Raw genomic sequence first — 21,215 nt, 5'->3', positions numbered from 1 at the left:
GCCCAAGGACTCCTTTATAGCCCACATCTGTTCTGCTCTTCACTTAGTGTGTCCACTTAAGGAGTGGGCCAAAGCACTCTTTCTTTCGAAGCAAAGGGGAAAGAAATTGGAGCAGTCTTGTGCTTGGCTGCAGAGCCTAACATAATCTTTGCTTCGCTTATGAGCTGGCTTTGCCCCCCCCCCTTTCCTCTCTCTCTTTCCTTTCCTTTCCTTTTAAACTTGTCAACGAGTTTGCGATTTGTGTCAGCAGAAAAATAAAAAGAAAGGCAGAATGTGGTTCAGCTCTCCTAGGAACAAACAACCTGTGTTATTGGTTAAGACCGCGTCCGCATTAAAAAAGCATTCGCGGCGAAGAAACTTTTGAAAGGGTATCATCAGAGGGGGACCCGAACAGAGGGTGAGGTTAATCTCTTCCAAGGCTCAGCTACAAAAGTTGGAAGCCGGCAAAGGGCTTGTGTCCAAAAGAAATCAATTTCTAATTTGAAACAAAATCATTTTTGACTAACAGGAGTTCAGGACCCATTACTTTTGCTGTATAGTCTGCTGACATTTCAGCTCTTTCTGTGGCGCGCAATGAATTCTAATAGTCATCTCATAACGTTGCTACACCAATCAATTTAAGCGAGAGAAAGCCGTTACAATTCTGTGAAGTTTTCAGGGGCAATTTTCACTGATGGATTTCTTTTTTTCTTTTTTCTTTTGCCCTTTTTTCCCTTTCCCTTTCCTTTTCTTTTTTTTTAAACCATCATTATTTCATTTCTTTCTTTTTCCCACCCTCCCCTTCTTCCTTTAAATGCCTCATAATAGAATTGATGCCCACTTCCCCCATTGTTCTTAGGACTCTTCTGTGGGCTTCCCCGAGAATGAAAAACGCCTTGAGGAGTTTGGCCCTGTCTTCTGGCTCTCCATGCTCCCCTCTTTGTTTCTCTGCAGGTTTTTCTCTCTTTTTTTAGCAATTTGGTGGGGGGAAATTACAGGCTGATAAGCGCTGGCTTGGCAGTCAAGTGATTTGTAGTAATTAACAGATTGCCTCCCTCACCTGCATTAGGATGCTGGCCATTGAAGGCTCTGCTCAGAGCACAGGGCACTGCAGTTGCACAGCTTCTCTTAACTTCAGAAGAACTTGGTTTGTTGTTGTTGTTTAGTCATTTAGTCGTGTCCGACTCATCGTGACCCCATGGACCAGAGCACACCAGGCACTCTTGTCTTCCACTGCCTCCCGCAGTTTGGTCAAACTCATGTCCGTAGCTTCGAGAACACTGTCCCATCATCTCTTCCTCTGTCGTCCCCTTCTCCTTGTGCCCTCCATCTTTCCCAACATCAGGGTCTTTTCCAGGGAGTCTTCTCTTCTCATGAGGTGGCCAAAGTCTTGGAGCCTCAGCTTCAGGATCTGTCCTTCCAGTGAGCACTCAGGGCTGATTTCCTTCAGAATGGAGAGGTTTGATCTTCTTGCAGTCCATGGGACTCTTGATTCTCCTCCAGCACCATAATTCAAAAGCATCAATTCTTTGGCGATCAGCCTTCTTTATGGTCCAGCTCTCACTTCCATACATCACTACTGGAAAAAACATAGCTTTAACTATATGGACCTTTGTTGGCAAGGTGATGTCTATGCTTTTTAAGATTGGGTCTCCCCAAATGCCCAGGACTAGCAGGTCTCCAAGGTTTGTGTGGTGGAGGCCGCGGGACCCAAGGCTGATCCACAGGAAGGGACCAGCGATTTATGGGGTTTCGTGCCTCCAATGAGCCAGGAGCCAGGGCTGGAGGAGGAGGCGATGCCTGAGATGAGGGTCCAGTAGAATCCCCTTCCCCGCTATACTCCCAGGACCAGGAAGGGCTTAAAAAGACAGGCTCAGTGGCATCTTCTGTGTAGGGGAAGTCAAAGGTTGCTTGTGCGTGCTCCATCAGATGAAGGTACTTAATTTTGGGTAGAGGCGTGGTCACGCTGCTGCTCGGAACACCAGTCTGGGGACATGATGCCAGCTCCTTAAGTCTCCAGAAGCGTTTCTGCATGTTCTGTGCACCTTAGAAGCGACTGTAAGTGAACGCTTTGTCAATAAAGGATTCAACCGCTGGCTGTTTGTCCTCCTCGGGCTGCGTGTGCTTAGTACACCAGGGCTCCTTTAATTTACTAGAGCAGAAGCCCCTGAGCTTTTTTGGCCACTGCTCCTGTGTTTCCATAATCTCATCCCCTGTGCCCCCTTCCCCAAACTATAAAAGGCATTATTCAGAAGAGCTGTTTGCACGACCCACTAAGGAAGATAATAACACAGTAAAATTCAAAATGTTAACAATTAATTGCACATTTGTTCAAACTCCAATTAAAACTATTTAGTTTAATTAATTTTTTTTTAAATGGTGAACTTAATCCAGTAACACCAGCTTTTCAAAGTCTGGTCATTTACAGTTCCAGGGCCCAACCCCCCCCCCCGCCACACCTTTGCTTCCTAACACCCCCTGCTGCCCCTTTACCTCTTTAGCACCCCCTAGGTCATCCCACCACCCTTTAAGGGGCAGTTTGCACACTTTGGTGACCACTTTACTCTTGCCACTACCACGTGGAACCAGCCGCTTTAGTAGAAAGTCCCATTTCCTGCACTGTCTACAGGAGTAGGACATCAAAGCCTACTTTAAACTATCCCATGTGTTGGCTGCCCACCAGTTTTTGCTTAAAAAAATCAAAACTCCAGTCTTGTAAGGCACTCCCAAACAGCAAGACCACTTTGCCAGTATGATGCAATGCCTTTGCACCCTCCTTAATGGGGAATCATTTGCAAATGATGGAACTGGTCCAGCTCCTTTATATTTGTGGATGCTGTTTACATTTATCTGTTGCAGCACATTTCATGACCAGAAAACTAGGTACTCTTATTAATTTCTAGGAAGGCTTTGCATGGAAGCTATTTAGGTTAAAGTTAGGCTGAGGTGTTTCCTTTCTTGGTCCTCTGTTGTGGCAACCAGCTTCAAATTCAAGTTTAAACTTCATAACCAGAAGCAACAGGAGAAAGGATTTGCACAATTATGCTTTAGAGCAGTGGTTCCCAATTAGCTCTTTAATGCAGACCCCCTGTTTTTCAAAAGCCAATCCACAGACACCCTACTTTTGAAAAAAATGATATCTCTTTGGAAGTATTCATTATGTGAATGTTGCCGCAGCCCCGCTGGGTGAGTTACATGGACCCCCAGTTAGAAACCACTGCTTTAGAGAGTATTGTCCTAGAGTTGTCATCTGGAGATTATAATCAAACTATTGAAATGAAATAACTTCAGTCCCTTGATGCCTAGCTTAATTCTCTTCCAAGTCATTGTAGTTGCCTCGGGAACTCCACCAACTATTGATAACAGCATTGAGAATGTCAAAGACAGCTGGTCCACAAATCATAAGAAACTGTGTAATTCTGAGGCAGACCATTGTTCCGCCTAGATCAGTATTTACATTTACATCTGAAACTCTGGACGGCTTTGGCCAGGAGCTTTTCCTCACCCTACTTAGAAAAATACCAGGGATTGACTTTGGACATTCTGCATGCAAAAAAATGTGCTCAGACTTCCCCACAATCTCACTAATAAGGAAAATAATTCTGGCCTCTCCTCCCCCTCCAAAAAAGGGGGAGGAGGGAAAGATGTGACCCTGAAGAAGGTCCAATCCCGAACATCTCCAGCTAGTTCTGAGCAAGGCCCTTTTCGCTCATTCCCTCTCCCGAGAGCCCAGCTTTTACTGTGATGTACCACAGCTCTTAATTAAAGCGTCCAAATTAAGTATGTACAAACCTGGTTCCCAGAGAAAACATCTCTTTCAGACCCATTTCTAGGCAAGTTATTGCCTTATTTCACATGTTTTCTATATGTGCTTTGTGAACAGATTCTAACGTCTTCTAGTCTTCTGTATACACAATATGCTTCTCAAAGAAAGTGGCCCTTTCCTCCATTCATTTTCCCTGTGGGTTGATTTCAAGATTGGTTTCTACGCTGCAGATGTCCAGCTAATACGAGGCTTTGGCATTGCAAAAGAAATGAGTCTGCCTCAGAATAAAAGCAGAATGTAGAGGAGACAGTTCTTTGTGCTTTTGAGAATAACTGTGCATATTTAAAATAGCACTGAGAATTCTCTGCTGGTTTCCGGAGAATGCTGGTGATCTGGGGGTGATGTTTGCGAGGATTGGCCGGATGATCACTAGGGGATGGGAGCCCGTCACTTGCTAAAACCACAGTGCTGACACAAAGTCTGTTGTGGGTGGTGTATTATGCAATTATGACTCCAGGCGGCCCTGAAAATATATATTCCACTCCATACCTGTCAACAGTAACGACTCCTTTGGCTGCCGATTCACCATATAGAAAGTTCCCTGAGGAGTAGCACGGCACTTGGGCCCTGCGTTCTGAAATAATGCAAGAAAGGCTGTCCAGAACTTTTTCGGCCTCTAACGCCCATTGTAATTGTCTTCCATCGTGTTCTGCAGGGATGAGTTCAGCCTCCCGGAAGGATGCGGCTACATCTCCCGGACTGACAGGCAGCAGAAAAGAGCTTGTAACTGCGGCCACCTCCCCAATCCAGCATGACACCTCACGGTAAGATGACTGGTAATCTCTGGTTTAAGATTCCTCAGACGCAACCATCAAATTCGCCCAGATACGAGGGGAAGCAGCTGAGTTTCTGTGATATTTCATGTTTTGCTCAAGCTGGATAATATAAACTTAGAACTGCCATATCCTGTGACATTTATAGTAAGCCTTAAATTGCTTGTTAGAATAAGAAATGCAGGAATATGCCAAGTTCTAATGCTTTAATTTTTACTTAGAGCCTGAGAGGGGGAAAGTATTTTTAAGTTATAAGTCCTGACACATTTAATACATTTGTAAATAATTTAAAGGGATGGTGTTCACTGTGTTTAGACCTTTCTTTCCCTTCAAAGTCCACTTTAAGTTTTTTAATCCTCCCAGTGTCATTGCCCTCGCTCCCACCAAATTGCACCACATTTTATCATGATGTGTTTCTTTTAAGCCATTTTATACAAATGTTATTTTGCTGTTTAACGGCAAGCAACAAAATCACATTAAGTCAGCAGTTCTGATAAGTCACCTTCAGAAACCTTAAATGGCAATATTGCTCTTGTGAAGAACTACAGAAGGATAAAAGCAGAGTTGTTTTTCTTCTGGGCTAATAAGGTTAATAACAGCAATTGCCTTTACTTTGGTCTTCTCAACGCTGAGAATGTATTATATGAAAATCTCAGCCCGGTTTGAAAACGAATCCTAGCTTTGGACATCAAATGGTCAGCTTAAAATGGGGGGTGCTGATGGCAAGAGATGTGGGCACTTCCAGTTTGGAGCAGGGACCCTTTGACCCAGTGTGTTTGCTATGTTATTCTGCCTCTTTGCAAATCTGGAAACAGACTAGGGAGATGGTGCTCCATCCTTCACTTTCTCTTTGGACATAAATCACTTGCCAGTTTCAAATCATGGCTCACCATTACATCTGCCCAACCCAACTGTCTTTCCTCCTAGACTGGGGTTTGCATGGTTATTTTAAACCCTGGTTTCAAATCCTGTTCAGCATTGGTGCACATGTAACACTGGACTCTGCTTATGGCTGACAAGGTAATTCAGGGGTGTGTAACCTGGTTCCTTAAAGCCATTGAAGCAGGTGTCAATTGAATTGATACATGCCAAGGAGTTCCATACATGTGGCCACCACCATTGAGAGGGGCCTGTTCTCTTAAGGTGCAGGCTTCTGAAAAACTTAACTACTGGGAGAGTTCAGGAACTCATGCAAAAAATGTGAGCAACTGTTCCAGAGCCCATTTTTAAACCATACTGTGCTGGGCCCTCGCATTGGGCCAAAATGGATTCAAGTTTTGTAGTACAGTGGTGCCTCACAAGACGAAATTAATCCGTTCCGCGAGTCTCTTCGTCTAGCGGTTTTTTCGTCTTGTGAAGCAAGCCCATTGACGGCTTAGCGGATTAGTGCTATTAGCGCTATTAGCGGCTTTTAGTGGCTTATCGGCTTATCAGATAAGCAGATAAGTGGCTTAGCGGCTTAGAAAAAGGGGGGGGGAGGAAAAAAACCCTGCAGGAACTCGCAAGACATTTTCGTCTTGCGAAGCAAGCCCATAGGAAATTCGTTTTGCGAAGCACCTCCAAAACGGAAAACCCTTTCGTCTAGCGGGTTTTCCGTCTTGTGAGGCATTCGTCTTGCGGGGCACCACTGTATCTGAAAATCCCCCCCGCCTTTACAAAATCAGCTTCCCTGTTAGTGTTTTTAATGCACAGCCTATTGACTTTGGATATTGCTGGATTCTGTCTTGTGAAAGAAGACTTAAAACAGAGCATGTTAACATAGATTGTAAAGGGGTTCAGTAGTGGAATGTCTCTACCTGTTCAGTCATCCCATCCAGTGTTTGCACAGAATGGCTGAGCACTCAAGCATTTTAGGAGTAGGTTAAAGGCTCTGACTGACAAACTTGTACAACAGAAACTTACTTTTTCCTTGATCAAGAGGGTGATTGAAAGGGTAAGTATCTTCTGGAGAATTCGCAACTCCTTCCTTCATGAACAATGCAAAAGGTTGTTTCGCCAACCTAGATCCAAAGAGGCCTGTAGGCTGGGAACGCTTTCCGATTTGTCCCTTTTGGCTGCATACATTGGTGCCAAACTGAATACTATAGCAAGGGAGTCCCCCTAGTCCTTGACTGTTCATGGACTGGCTTTCTCTTCATGCTTGTATCAGGATCCATTGTGGCCATTCATTTTCTGAAAAACTTCCCTGATGTGATGCCTGCTTGACAATCTGGTTGTAGCTTGCCCGGGTTTCAGCTGTGCAAAGCTTTCTTGAAGTGCTGACAACCAGCCGATCCTTGGTGCTTGCAGAAAGCCCAACGCTGCACTTTGAAGCCCCCCACACCTGCTGATAGCTGGGTCTTCAAAGCACCTTGCAAGGGGCTATGCAACCCCTTTTGGGCCCAGTCGCAGCATTCCCTGGCATGGCAAAAATGGTGGTGGGCCAAATGTGGCATTCCTGACCCCTGCCATAGACTAGGAGACTGTGCTAGATTTGAAACATTCATTTCAACACAAAATATGTCACCATAGCTCCTAATGTCTACCCATATATAGGCAGGCTGAGTAGGCAGGATCCTTCTGGGGTCTTGAGTACCAGTGTGCTTTTCTCCTTCTGTCTGTCCACCTTGGTCATCCCCCATCAGGAGAGGGAACACACTGTGCTGCAGTCCTGAAAACATATGTGGCCAGGACACAGAGCTTTTCTCCACCGTCTTCTCCTGGCTGGGTAGATTACTCTGGTATTGGTGCTGATGATGAAGGAGAGAGGTTTGTTTTTGGTTTTTGCTTCGTAGCAGGTAAAAGTTGAGCGGTGAGCTTCTGTCTTACCCTTGAACTCATTCCTACTTTCTCGGCCAGGGGCAGAGAGACCTGGAGGAATTCAGAGCCCAGCTGATGACCTCATGGCCTGCTATCCTGTCCAGCTACATTCTTGTGTTTAAATTGGTTTCAGACCTTTCTACATCTTGTGCTAAATAATAATAACAACAATAAATGATTGTCCAGTGTGGTGCCTGCTCTTCCCGAATCTTCTCTGCCTTCCCTTTGAGTGTGCTTTTTCTTTCTCCCTTCTCGCCCCTCCCACCGTCCCTTTTGGTGCAGCGTGTTAGTATAATTGACCAGGTTAAAGAGCCTTGTTTTGCTTTCCCTTACTCATGGGCTTCTCTAATTGAAAATGGTAAATGGACAAGTATTTCTGTGGGAGACCTAAACCCAATCCTATTCTTCATCCACGAAACCTGCTTGGGCAGCAGGTCAGTCTCAATTTATCACTGAATGGGTTATAAGCTTAGATTGCAGGTTTAACTAACTAAATTAATCAATATGGAGAATTATAGCTGCTGGTGTGCCACTAAAGTTAAAGATCTGTCAGCATGTTTGTTAGAATCCACAGTTAACGGTTTAACCCTAATGGTTTGCTTTGTTTGGGGCTGAAACTTGCTGAACAAAACTTGAGCCTTAACAGGAGGGCTGTGGGGCGGGGGAGAAGGAGAGGGAGAAGGAGAGCGGCAGGCAGAAAACCAATTGAGTTTGCAGTATATGTAATTACTTCTGGCTATTTAAACTTCTTGCAAGTAGAGCCAAGCCAGGTTTCATGCAAAGCGTTGGCAAGCATCAGCGACAGAAGCTGCCTTCGCTTTCGTAGGAATTGATTCTTAATATAAGAAAGTAAGAAGAGCCTGCTGGATCAGGCCAGTGGCCAATCTACTCCAGCATCGTGTTCTCACTGTGGCCATGTGGGAAGCCGTCAAGAGGGGGTCGGGGAAGAGCAGGTTGGGGAGATGGACAGATGAGCTTGGTCTCCCAAACAGAGGAGGGACAAAGCAAAAGGAATGAATTTGTACAGTCATAGCTTGGGTTATAGATGCTTCAGGTTGTGTTTTTTCGGGTTGTGGACTGCTGAAACCCAGAAGTACCAGAATGGGTTACTTCCGAGTTTTGGCGGTCGTCCATGCGCACAAGCACTAAATCGCGCTTTGCACATGCGCAGAAGCGCTGAATCGCAACATGCGCAGGCACGGGTTGCGAACATGCGTCCCGCACGGATCACGTTCGCAACCCAAACGTCCACTGTACAGTACAGTATCCTGGGCTGCCCAGCATCCTGGGCTGGATCAGGCCAATGGACCATCTGGTCCAGAATCCTGGTCTCACAGTGACCAAATAAATGCCATCAAAGAAGCATTGGAGGCAGGGAGGAGAAGACAGGTGGGTGCCAGTGCTGGGTCCCTGCAGCCACTGGCAGATTTCCATCACTCAAAGTGCTCTCAACTTAGTGCTCCCTGTATTACTAGCACCAGTTTCCCAGTAGCAGATGTGCAGAGACACTTTCTGCTCTGTCTGTTTGCTTCACACGTGTTTATGGCATGCACATACTGTGTTACCTCCCCCCCCCCACACACACCATTTCTTTAACTTTTCTGTGGCCAGGTAATCACTGCTGGTAATTTTTGGGGCGAGAGGCTCTGGAGAAACAAATCCCCCATCCCCACCTACCTAAATCTCTTTCCGTTTTCCTCTCCTCTCCTGAGACTGATTTGGGAAGGCAAGCAGAAATCAGGAATACTTGAAGGGAGCTGGGCAGGGCGATGTCAAAGCAAAAGATGCAGATCTGTGAGAAGTCAGCTGTACCTGTTGAACCGCCCTGCGGGGAATGGAAAAGAAAGGAGCAGCCTGGGTGAGCTGTCATCGTCCAGCTCCCAGTAGTGGCCTCTTCTTCCCTCCTTCCCTTCTCCAGCTGTCACCACGGTGGTGCCATCTTGCCCAGAAGGTAAAGGAGAAGCGGTAGCTACAACTTCTTCTCAGTCACCTTTCCCAACTTGGTACCCTCTAGATGTTTTGAACTATATCTCCCATCAGCCATCACATGCTGTTCTAAACCATGGGTGGGCAAACTAAGGTCCGTAGGCTGGATCAGGCCCAGTTGCTTTCTGGATCCAGCCAATGGATGGTCCGGGAATCGCCACATGGATCACATGCTCACACATTCTTTCCCTCTCCCTCACACGGTGGCAGCACCTCCTTCCTCCCTCCTCCTGGCTTCTCCCCACCTTGCCTAGAGGAGGAAGGGGGCTGTTCTTTGTTAGTGCCAGCAGCAGCAGCAGCGCTTGAGCGGCCGCCATTTTAAGTAGCCCCTCTCCGGAGCCCTTCCACACGCCGCTCATCGACCCCCCGCTGCTAGCCCCTGCTGCTCGCAAGACACAGGTAAGCAGCCACCGGGGCTTGTGGTGCTCTTGCATCATTTTTTTCCTTCAAAATATAGTCCGGCCCCCACAAGGTCTGAGGGACAGTGGACCAGCCTCCCGCTGAAAAAGTTTGCTGACCCCTGTTCTAAACAGTTGACTTTCTCATTTTACAGTGGCAAGCCACTTTTTATGGTTACTTTTGTAATGATCTTGGTCAAACTACTTACCGTATTTTTTGCTCTATAAGACTCACTTTCTCCCTCCTAAAAAGTAAGGAGAAATGTGTGTGTGTGTGTCTTATGGAGCGAATGCAGGCTGCGCAGCTATCTCAGAAGCCAGAACAGCAAGAGGGATTGCTGCTTTCACTGCGCAGCGATCCCTCTTGCTGCTCTGGCTTCTGGGATTCAGAATATTTTTTTTCTTGTTTTCCTCCTCCAAAAACTAGGTGCGTCTTCTGGTCTGGTGCATCTTATAGAGTGAAAAATACAGTATGTCGTGGTCCTACGCAGTGGCCACAATAGGGCAGTGATGGGGAGCACATCTTCTGCCAGCTCTTGCCTCTGGGCACATCTGCTTCACTGCCACGGCCTGGCCAGTGGTGTCCCTCAAGGATGGAGAAGTCAAGCTGCTGGTGTCCCACTCCTGAGGAGTATTAAGTCATATTTAAATAGCTTAAGAGTATGAGGGCAAACAACTGAAACAGAATAAAAGTAAGCTGCTGCCTTCCCCTCCGATTTTTGGCCCCCGTGACCCCCGCATCATCTTTTGCCATCCCAGACCAAATGGATTGGTTAATATCAGGCATCCAGGGCCTGGAGTGGCAGGATTCCTCCTGCGGTTTGCCTGCCTTCCCCCTGACCAAAAGTTTTATCTTTGCAGTCAACTTGGCTCACGTTGCAATGAAGAGCCCGTCCTTGCACATTCCTGTAGCGCACATATTAAGTAATAACTCAGAGACACTATCGTCGGAGAGATCCGCAACGGCTGCATCCTTTGGAGTTTTTAGAAAAACAAATTACGTTGTGCAAATTTGTGTTTGGGGGCTGTTAGGAGGAATGGCATGATTTGCCCAGCACATCTCCGATCAGGTAGATGTGCATTTGGGGACTTTTAAACAAATTAATATTTGATGTAAAATGCAATGCCCAGAGCTGTATATTGAATAAGTCCACAGTGCCATATTATCATGCTGGATCCTTTGAACTGAACGCTTTGTAGTAAATAAAAATATGAATTAGCTGTGCCTAGAACGGCAACAGCTTTTGAGATTTCGTCGTCTCGGGGAACTGTTTTCTGCTTTTTGACATGGCTTCTTGCATTCTTCAGACATCTTTCGTTAAGTGGAAACTTCAGGAGAAGTGCCCTTTCTCAGTCAAAATTTTAATATTAAAGGGGGAGGGGTGATCTAATTTCTAAACGTTTTGAGGAGAAAAGATTTGTGAGGGGGAAGATGGTGAATTAAGTTCTGAATAGGGGAGGAGATAAGTCCCCCCCTTTTTTTCCCTTAGGAGAACTAACATCATGAAAAGTCCAATATAGTTCCGTATGCGAGTGATAAAAGCAGACATTGGCAAATTAATCTCTCTTATTCACTGTGTAGGTTGTTAATTGTTCTCTCTGCTTGCTGTCGATATAATGTGAAATTTTCATTCCCCCCATTCAAGATGGGGAAAAGTTGTGGCTGAAAATGTTAACATTTGCATTTTTATTTGTTGATTTATTTAAAGGACAGCCTCTCTTACAGCAATCCATCACTCAGTGACACCCCAAATATGAATAATGTATTGTAGACTTGCGGTTACAATGTGTAATAAGTGCCAGAGACAGTAGGAGAATGTTAACTATGTTGCAAATGTAATATTTATCGACTCGTAGTTTATTGCTTTGGAGGTTCAATAATACTGACCATAGGACATTAATACTGCTTATCCTGATTTTAGCCGGCAACCTCTGTATGCAGAAATAAGCTATCTATCTTGCGCTCGCAAAATAAATATGGAATTTACAGCACTTTGTAAATGGTGCATTATAGGGTACTTTGTAGAAATCCGAGCGTCCACACCTCCCTTGCTGCCACCACCTTAACCTGTGCCATGATCCCATTTCAGGAAGAAAACCCAAATGGTCAGTAGCTTCTTGGTGGCCCCTTTTCCTCAAAGGTTTCCTGTGGAAATGAATTCATTTATGTTGATACACAGCCACAAACCAATAGAAATGGACAGTGGCACCCAAGATCTCTGGTCCAGACCCACAGGAGAACTTCCTGGTGGATTGTTCCCCAAATGGGAAACTGCCTGTAACTTTTGCTAGGAAATGGAGTGACAATTAGGGATTGTATTGTGCTGGATTTTTCAAGCAAACTAGCCCAACTCCTTGCCCGTTATTCGGAGATCTATGGGTGGTCTGCATTCAAAAGTTTCATGCCGGGCAACCCAACAGCTCCAAAAGTTTGCGATCTGGATTTAGACAAGTTCATGGTGCCTTCACTTATTTCGTAGCTTATTCAAGTTGCAGAGAATAAAATACACCACTAGCCATGCCCAACCACCTAAAGTTCCTATTTGGAGCTGGCATGGCCTGTAGTTTCCTGACGGTGGCACACTGGCACAACTCAGCCAACCCTTTTTCATGCACCTTAACCCAGCAGTTTTCAAACTGTTGGTTGGGTTTCCTTAGTGAGATCATAAATAATGGGATTACTTACCTTCCCTGAGGGAGGTTTGCACAGTCATCCCCGGCAGTGAGTTCCTTCGGTCACCATAGGGAGTGCAGAATGAGTTCTCTATTCCCTCGCACTAAGTAGGGTGGCGGGTGAAAGAGAAAGAGGCCTGGATTTGTCCTAGTGTGGAAGGGTGCTTTGCAACGAGAGCACGTGATGGACAAGTTGCAAGTCAAAAAGGGTTCGCTGGGGAAAGAGAAACTCCTGCCTTTGCAGTGCCTCCAGTTTCTAAGGCAAAAGATTCTGCAAGCCCTGCAAACAGTTTGCTCCTCTGCTGCTGAGCTGCTCTTAAATTTAAGATGTCCTTTGAATGTTTAACTAAAGCCTCTCTCCATGGTACAAAGCCATTGCTGCTTGTGCCGTTTTCAGGACACCCGTTGATGTTTCCTCTTCATCCTTCCAAGATCATCTTAAATATTTGATTTTTATTCTGCTTTTCTCTTTGAATTTCTGCCCTTTCATTGTCTCCATCTGACTGTATAAGTGCCCTCATTATTTATGTATCATATTTATGTACTGTTTTTCCTGTAGCTCAATTCCACGTAAATCACACCAAATAAATATAAAGATACAGAATACAATATAAAATGCAGGCCCTGTGAGCAGAAACAGGTTTTTTGTTTTTTGGAAAAAAAAAATAGGTTAAAACAAGCTAGAATGAAGATCAGAGCGGTTGCCCTATCACTCATCAAAGGCCTCTCTCATTAAGGACTGCTTTTATGTTCTCCAGACTTTCACTGATGGTGTTCCATATAAAGATGGAACCCAGAGCACAATGTTCCTTCCTGTACCTATATCTTAATAGGTGGCCTGGAAAGGAAGAAGATAAGCATAGGAAACTACCTTGTACCCGGTCAGTCCTTTCACTGCCTGACAGCAGCTCCTAGGATTTCAGGGAGAAGTGTTTCCTGGCTCAGCCTTGGAGTTGCTGGGGATTGGATCGGGGTCCTGTGGTGTGCAGCCCTGTTTTCCTCCCAGTCAAAGCTTCTCAAGGGAAGCCATGCATAGTCCACAAGATTACCGAGGCATAAATGAAAGTTGCCAGATCATTGTTCCAGGCCAGAGATGCAGCCAGCTTGTCTGATAGACAGAAGGTGTTCGTGGCTACAGCTGCCACCAGATTCTTCCGGGAGCAAAGATGGGTGAGCAAGTTCTTCCAGTCACAAGGCAAGCCAGGCATTGCAACACTATAAAATTTGAACCATCCATGTCTTGCAAGAGAAGCAGGGAGGGCCAACGGTCCTATTCTGATGAGCCTGGCATTTCAAAGGGAGCCTAGTTCTCCATTAAAATCACTCCATATACAATTAGTCCGCATCAGAAATGGTGGTGGTGCTGTCCCTCATGGAAGCTGTTTCAAGAAAAAATGCGAGTCACCCTTTAGACCAGCCTTTCTCAACCTGTAGGTCCCCATCACCCCTAGCTAGCAAGGCCATCATCAGGGATGATGGGAGTTGTAGTCCAACAACATCTGGGGACCCACAGGTTGAGAACCGCTGCTTTAGACAGCATTTGCAGGTTTCCATCACCATTAACTTCCACATGTAACAGAGACTGGTATTTGAACCTCGCCCCATTTGATCCTTCGAATCAGGGTCAAATAAACCAAGAGTGGACTGGAGTGATGGTGGTCACATGCAGTGTTGGCACGTTGTTGGAGCATGGGTTCAAGGTGTGCACGCAGCATTTTCTAAGCTTGAGCTTTTCTGAAAAGGCTCCCTTCGAAAATCACAAAGCACTAAGGTATGAGCGCTCCCAGCAAGAGATTTCCTGGTCTCCTTCAATGAGAGAAGGAAGCAGTGCTTCAAACCTCCTTTGGACCATTCAGAACTGTTCATAAACCCATGGCTGGCTTAGGAAATAAAATTGGCTCTCGCTTTCCTTGTAATGTGACCTGAAACTCAACAAATCTACAGGGAGCGTGAAAATCCAGCCTCCATTTATAAGGCAACAGCAAAAAGAAGCCATGATGTTCCATGTGGGCAATGAAGGCTTTGGAATTAATTGGGCACAGTGTAGCGAGGTGTCTTTTGTGCTTAAGATGGCAACTTGCTCATCTCAGGGGCCACCCACCATTACCAGCTTGACGCAACGGATTGTGTCCATTGCCGAGAATGTGAAATCCTGCCAGGAACGCCCTGACTCCCAGTGCAAATGGATTAATGTTAATTAGCAACTGTCGGCTGTAATTGTCACCCTCATTAAAATACAGAATTATGTATTTCTTAGTTATAAATAACCTTTCTAATTGTACTTGATGTATGCCAGTTTAATCAAATAGTACACTTGCTTGCAGGCAGATATTTGCATTAATCTAGCATTGGATCATTGAGTCTTTTTGATCATCTCTTTTTCCAAACTTTGCTGGTGTGTGGTTGGAAGGAGAATTGGGAGGGGAGAGCTCTCTTTCAGCTACTTGTCCTTTAAACTTTTTTTTTCATTTTTTTCTCCGCTATTCAGCTATGCGACTCTGATAGGATTTTATATTAAAATGAGTGGATGTGTCTTCTGGGATTGTTGAGTGCAACTGAAACCTTGTCAATTTTTGAAGTAGTTTGGCAAGGTTTCCGTCACTCAGTGGTGTGACAATAAGTTGATTACGGTTTTGAAACTAAGAATAAGCCGGGGAAAATAAAGTGCAAATCACATTAGAGAGCTGGCTTAACTCTTTTTAGGGCTGCTTCTTTGGAAGAGCTGCATTGTTCGATGTCGGGCTCGGAGATTCTCCCGCGCCACTTTCCCCAGGTCCAAATTGTATCTAATCCTGTGGTGGGTTTAAAAAAAACACGCCAAATGCAGAACTTCTCAGATTTTATTACAGGGCTTGGGGAAGGATCCAGGAGTCTTGTCACCAAGGCATGTTGAATGAGTTATAGAGCAGTGGATAGAGTCAGGGAGCAGAATGGTCCCAGAAACATTAATGGACAGAAAAAAAGATGGTGGACAAGGTGGAAGGAGCAGGGATGGGTGTTTCTTAGTGAAGAGAAGCAAGGAGCTCTAGGGCTAAGTTCACTGGCCATTTGCACTCCTTTTCTTGATAACTCTGGTGGTTTGTTAACCCCTCAGAAATGCAGCAAGTCTGAAACAAGCATCTTACATGATTCTCCCCCCTGTTCATGTTCCTGTTGGCTTAAGCAGTGCTACAGTGCCTAAAAAATGTTTTAAAAATAAAATAAAATAGCAGAGTTTCCCCTTTTGCATTTGTTGCAGTGATTTGACACAGCGTTGGAAAAGGATTCGGCACGTACACCCTAATTGTCGCAGGCTTTTTACTTTTCTGGGACTCCCCTTCAGTGACTCTTAAAGCAGATTATGAATCACATCAATCCCTTTCCCTCAGTTGTGCCCCCATATCTCTTTCCATGCCCAAAGTTGCTCTTATATCACTGCATGTTCTTACGCTGAGCCTGGATAAGGGCCTAAAATGGGCCTTGTCTCCACTTCCAGGTCTGAAGATAAAAGGTGCATGAAACAGCCATGTTGGAGGATTGTAGAGGGGCAGAAACTGCACTTACCTGAGAAAATATTATTATTAAGCTGTTACATGAACAAATCAGTTGTTGCAAAACGCACATCTGCAGTGCCCTGCAAAATCCATACGTTGCTTTCCCTGCACTGACGCCAAGCATCCAACCACCCACTTTAAGTATAGTATAGTTCTGGTCATTCATTTTATATTTGTTTCAACAGGACAAGCCCTTGATCTAGTTGAGGTCTTGAGACAATACAGTTTAATGCTCACCTACCTCTAGCAGCAGGGACGCGGGTGGTGCTGTGGGTTAAACCACAGAGCCTAGGACTTGCCAATCAGAAGGTCGGCAGTTCGAATCCCCGCTATGGGGTGAGCTCCCGTTGCTCGGTCCCTGCTCCTGCCAACCTAGCAGTTCGAAATCACGTCAAAATGCAAGTAGATAAATAGGTACCACTCTGGCGGGAAGGTAAACGGCGTTTCCGTGTGCTGCACTGGTTTGCCAGAAGCGGCTTAGTCATACTGGCCACATGACCCGGAAGCTGTCTGTGGACAAACACCGGCTCCCTCGGCCTAGAGAGCGAGATGAGCGCGCAACCCCAGAGTTGTCCGCGACTGAACCTAATGGTCAGGGGTACCTTCACCTTTACCTCTAGCAGCATGTCTGAAATCCAGAGAACAATGTTAACATTTTAAACCTTAGACTGAATGGTATGGTGTGGGTCGCCTTGTGTATGTTCCAAGTGTGAAAAATAAACTGCCCATGCTTTCATTCCTTCCTATCTTTTGCTGTCTTGATGCATCATTCTACACCCACCCACACCATTTATCACATTATCGTTTTTCTTTAAGCTGAAAGCATCCATTTCCCCCACAAGATGCCTCTGCCATTTCCCCCTAAATCTGACACCCTGCTCAAAACTTTCACCCAATGAGTACATTTCTCAGACTATGCGATTTCAGGTCGTGTCAAATATTGGTTGGCAATTGCTACAAAGGGTGCAAATGAAAACTGCAGCCAGTCTTGACTCCCCAGTGTAGTCAGGTATACCGTATACCTGTCTTATTCCATGTGTTTCATCAGTCACACTTTACCTGTATGCATGTAAACGTGTAAACCAGGTCTCAGTTTCATAAGTTGCCTTGTCTGTCTCCTAGTTTTGCAGGATGAGGTGGCAGATTTAGGAAGGGATGGAGTGGCCCATGCTACTTCAGACTACAGAGGTGGGGTACACCATTTTTGAATGCTCTCCATTGTATACCCCCTCCCCAGAAAAACACCCCGCACTTGCATAGGGGTAGCAAATGTGCTGTCGGCCAGATGTTGTCAGGAGTCCAGCTCCCTTCAGCCCAAGCCAACAGGCCAACGGTCAGGATTGATGAGCATCCTCATCCCAACAGCTGGAGGGCACCATCTTGGTTGCTGCTGTCCTAGCAGAGGTCCAGCTGCCTCCTTTGCTGCAATGACTTTCTGTTCGTGGAGAGGTTAGCTTTGTTTTAACGTCGAGGAACATAACATGTATGCCCCGCCACCTGCTACCTTAAATAGTACACTTCATTTCACAACCTCATTTCTGCCAGACTTTATGCTACTTGGATAGGCCAAATCTCTGTTGCCTTGGAGGAAATGCGGGCTTCGCACATGCTGTTGGCAGTCTAGACTTTAACTAAGTTGGAGTTCTTGTTATTAAATATACCAAGAAAAAAGCACACCAAGAACTCAGGCCAATGTAACTTTCAATAGTGGGAGTGGTCCCTACTCGCTAATCAAAAGTCAATTTTAACAAAAAACTGATCCATTCAAAAGTATGTATCCCGACAAGGATTATAAACTCAAATAGAGATTACAATCTCTAACAAGAGATTACAAACTCATGAAGATATGTATAACACAATAATACATTAGAGATAAGAGTTTATGAGTAGAGACAAGTTCATGTTAGTCCATAGATTCAACGTGAAGGTCTTAGTTTCAATCATTGAGCAGAAGTCAGAAGTCAATTATGGATCAGAGACCAGGACAGGGCAGTCTAGACTTGGCTTTGGGGGCATGAATTAATGACGGTTGCTGCTGTTCTGGTTCTCCGAAATATTTTTGCTCTCACTCGTGCTAGAGCAGGAACCAAAGCAAGATCTATCTGCTCATTCATAGTAAGCCATTAACTGTGGTTTACCTTGACGTGCAAACTGGGTCTCTCTCTCTCTCTCTCTCTCTCTCTCTCTCTCTCTCTCTCTCCATATAACACATAGAGAGAGGCAGTGGTTATGTGTTGCATTTTGGCAGTCTCTGCGTGATGCCTGCTCCGGAACTGGGTGTTTCCAACACTGTGTTACATCCACTGTACCATAGTTGTTCTTTTGCCTCTCCTCTCCTCACCCTTTCTCATTAACTAAGGTGGCTTGATGTATTTTTTGTGCTTGCTAATTTAATACAAAACACTACACAAGCTGGTTCCCCACGCCCCCTGAGACTGAAAGGAAAGGGATTGAAAGTTGGTTATTTGGGTGGATTTGGAACAGATTTTATTATTTGCACAAATATCATGCGTTTTCCTGGCACTGCTGTTGCTCCTGCGGTTTCTGCTTGATGCCGAATTACCTGTGTTCTTTTCCTCAGCTCCTTTGCTTCTTTCCGTCTTATAAACTTGGCAAGATTTTGATGCATGCATGCCTAGAATAGTTAGCAAGAGTAACTTGTTAAGGTGTGTGCGTGTGTGAAATTTGTTCTTTTTTCTCAGCAGGGTCAATGAATAGAAACACCAACCTCCAAAAAGCCCCTTATTTCCTTTGGGGCTTTCTTAAAAGTCTTCTTCCTCCTTTTTTTTTAAAGAAGAGGTTTTCAAACACTCTAATGCTATTGTACTTTTTAACTTTCATTTTTGCTTCGTCTGCATTGAATCATCTTTTACTACTTAAAACCAAAATTGGGTTTATTGAAACATTTCAATTTTGATTATTTTTTTAATAAAGATGTCGCCATCTAACTTAATGAAATCACTGGGATGAAATGAGTAAAAGTTTGAAGAATGTAATAAGCTCGGAGCCCTGCAGATTTTATTAAATGTGTAGCAGACAGAACACGGGCACATTTCAGCGGTGTGTTTTCTTCCCCCTTATGTGCTGTCTTGGATCAATAGGGTGTGAAAAACATGCCTTGTCAGAAATGACCTTTGCACTGTTAGACCGACTCTCTTTCGGGTGATTTTCCAGCAGGATGAGTTCTGCCTACACCTCACATTGCCAGGAGTTCTCTCTTTGTCTGCGTTTGGAACTCGCTTCCTGCCCTTCTCCCGCTGTTTTGGGCAAAGGGTTGGGGGCTGCATTCTAATCCCATTCCCCTGCAGTTGGACACAGTAAATGCATTTTGCAGACGGCGCGTGTGCCTGTCAATCTCATTTCAGCGGCATCATAACTTATGAGCGGCACTGCAATTTATTAGCCCAGAGATCTTCTCACTTGAGGAAATAAAACGCTGCCTGCATGATACAGTGTTTGTCAGCAAACCTTTTTAAATGATGGAATTTGTAGGAATCCAGAGGTTTGCTGACAAACACTGTATCATGCAGGCAGCATTTTATCCAGAAGGTCATCAGGTGCAACTTCCCAGCATCATCATCATCATCATCATCATCATCATCATCATCATCATCTTATTGCTCAATTTCTATATCACTTAATACCAAAGCAGGCTTTTAAGCAGTTTACAACATATCAATTCTCTTGCAGGACCCTTCATTTGTGCCCAAAATCACTTCACTGTTCCATAAGTCCCAAGAGGTAGTCCCTCTGCCATTTTCTCCAAATCCTTCATCTTCCCAGAAAAAGCATTGGTGCACCTTAGATGTCTATTTCTGTCTTGATAGGACTTTGTGTTTCTGGACGTTGGGGGCATTGTTTGTTTCCGAGGGGGTAGGGGGCACATCTAGGCCAGTGTTTCCCAACCGGTGTTCCGCGGCACACTAGTGTGCCGCGAGACGTTGCCTGGTGTGCCGTGGGAGTCACTAAGGCTTGTGCGGGCAGACGCGTCTCTGGCCGCGGGCGTGTTTTGTGTGTGCGCTTGTGGGGACGCCGGAGCCGCCTTGCTTGTGGGTCGGGAGCTCCGTCGGAAGAGCGCACTCCTCGGTGTCTCTCTCTCTCTCTCTGCCTCCGCCCCGCGGAAAGCCTCTGACTAACTTGGGTCTCCTCGCTGGCGCTGGCCACACACACTCACTCTGAAGTAGGACACGGCGCCATCTCCCCCCCCCCCCGTCGAACTGCAAAGGAGAGAAGAGGCTGGGCTGGGAAGCGGAGGAGCCCTCTGGCTCCGTGCGAGGAGGAGGAGGAGGAGAACGCAATCTGCACGGACGCCTAGAAAACAAAACAAAAAAATATGGGGGGGGGACATGCTCGTTCTTAAGCTGGGCGGGGGAGTGTCTGTGGATCGCGGCGCCCGCCCGCAGGAATCTCTGCGCGCGGTGCATAATTCCTTCCCGGGCGGCAGGAGCAGCAGAGCGAGCGAGAGAGAGAGAGAGAGAAGTAGGGAAGCGCCTCCACCCACCCCGCGCCCTCCTTCCCCCCCGTGCGCATGCTTGGGCTCCGATCACGGAAACGGACGGGGGGGGTGGACGGTGGCGCTTAGCTGCCTCGGAGCCAAAGGGGGCAGCCGCCCGCCCGCCTGCCTCCCTCCGCCGTGCGTGCGTGCGAGCGAGCCGAACATGACTGCCAGCTTCCAGGGGCTGCCTTTTTGTCACTGGTGTCACTGATGCGGGAGGGGGAGAGGCGCGCCGTTTAGACGGGCAAAACGGCCAGGAAAAGGAGGTTTGCACAAGCATTACGGAAGTTGCACCCAAGGTGATTGCGGGGCGGGGTGTAGTTTGAAGGACGATCTTGCTTTCGGGGGCCCAGGAATTTCCCATCTGCTTGCTGTTGGTGGGAAGGGGGGGGGGGCTTTTTGGAATCAGCCAGTCATTTTAAAGTGCTTCCCGACAGAGACAATATTTGGGTCGGGAGGAAGGGGGGGCTGTGGCCCAGGTTGCGCACTGAATAAAGTATTTTATAATTTTTCATATTTCTGTTTACTTACTATTTCATAATAAAGTAATTATAAAATACTTTCTTTGTGTTTATTTGATTCCTATTAAAGAGAGTTACTTTATATATAGTCAATATAGGCACAGAGTTAATTTTTTAAACATTTTCTAATGGTGGTGTGCCTCGAGATTTTTTTCATGAAACAAGTGTGCCTTTGCCCAAAAAAGGTTGGGAAACACTGATCTAGGCAGCTTTCTTCTATCTCATTATCACA

General features: G+C 45.8%; 1 protein-coding gene across 6 annotated transcripts in view; it reads left to right on the top strand.

Moving 5' to 3' along the window:
* KIAA1328 overlaps window positions 1-21,215 on the top strand; it is a 213,248-nt gene that overhangs the window by 180,728 nt on the left and 11,305 nt on the right. For all 6 annotated transcript variants that reach the window (XM_081881502.1, XM_081881499.1, XM_081881500.1 and 3 more), the window contains one exon: window positions 4,461-4,569. In XM_081881502.1, the coding sequence (XP_081737628.1) occupies window positions 4,461-4,569 (109 nt within the window). The remainder of the gene's footprint in view (window positions 1-4,460; window positions 4,570-21,215) is intronic.

Source organism: Podarcis erhardii (genome assembly GCF_964252035.2).
Source record: "Podarcis erhardii genome assembly, chromosome: 11".
Lineage (NCBI taxonomy): Eukaryota > Metazoa > Chordata > Lepidosauria > Squamata > Lacertidae > Podarcis > Podarcis erhardii.
The sequence above is the reverse complement of the archived record's forward strand: the minus strand, read 5'-3'. Positions and strand labels throughout refer to the sequence as shown.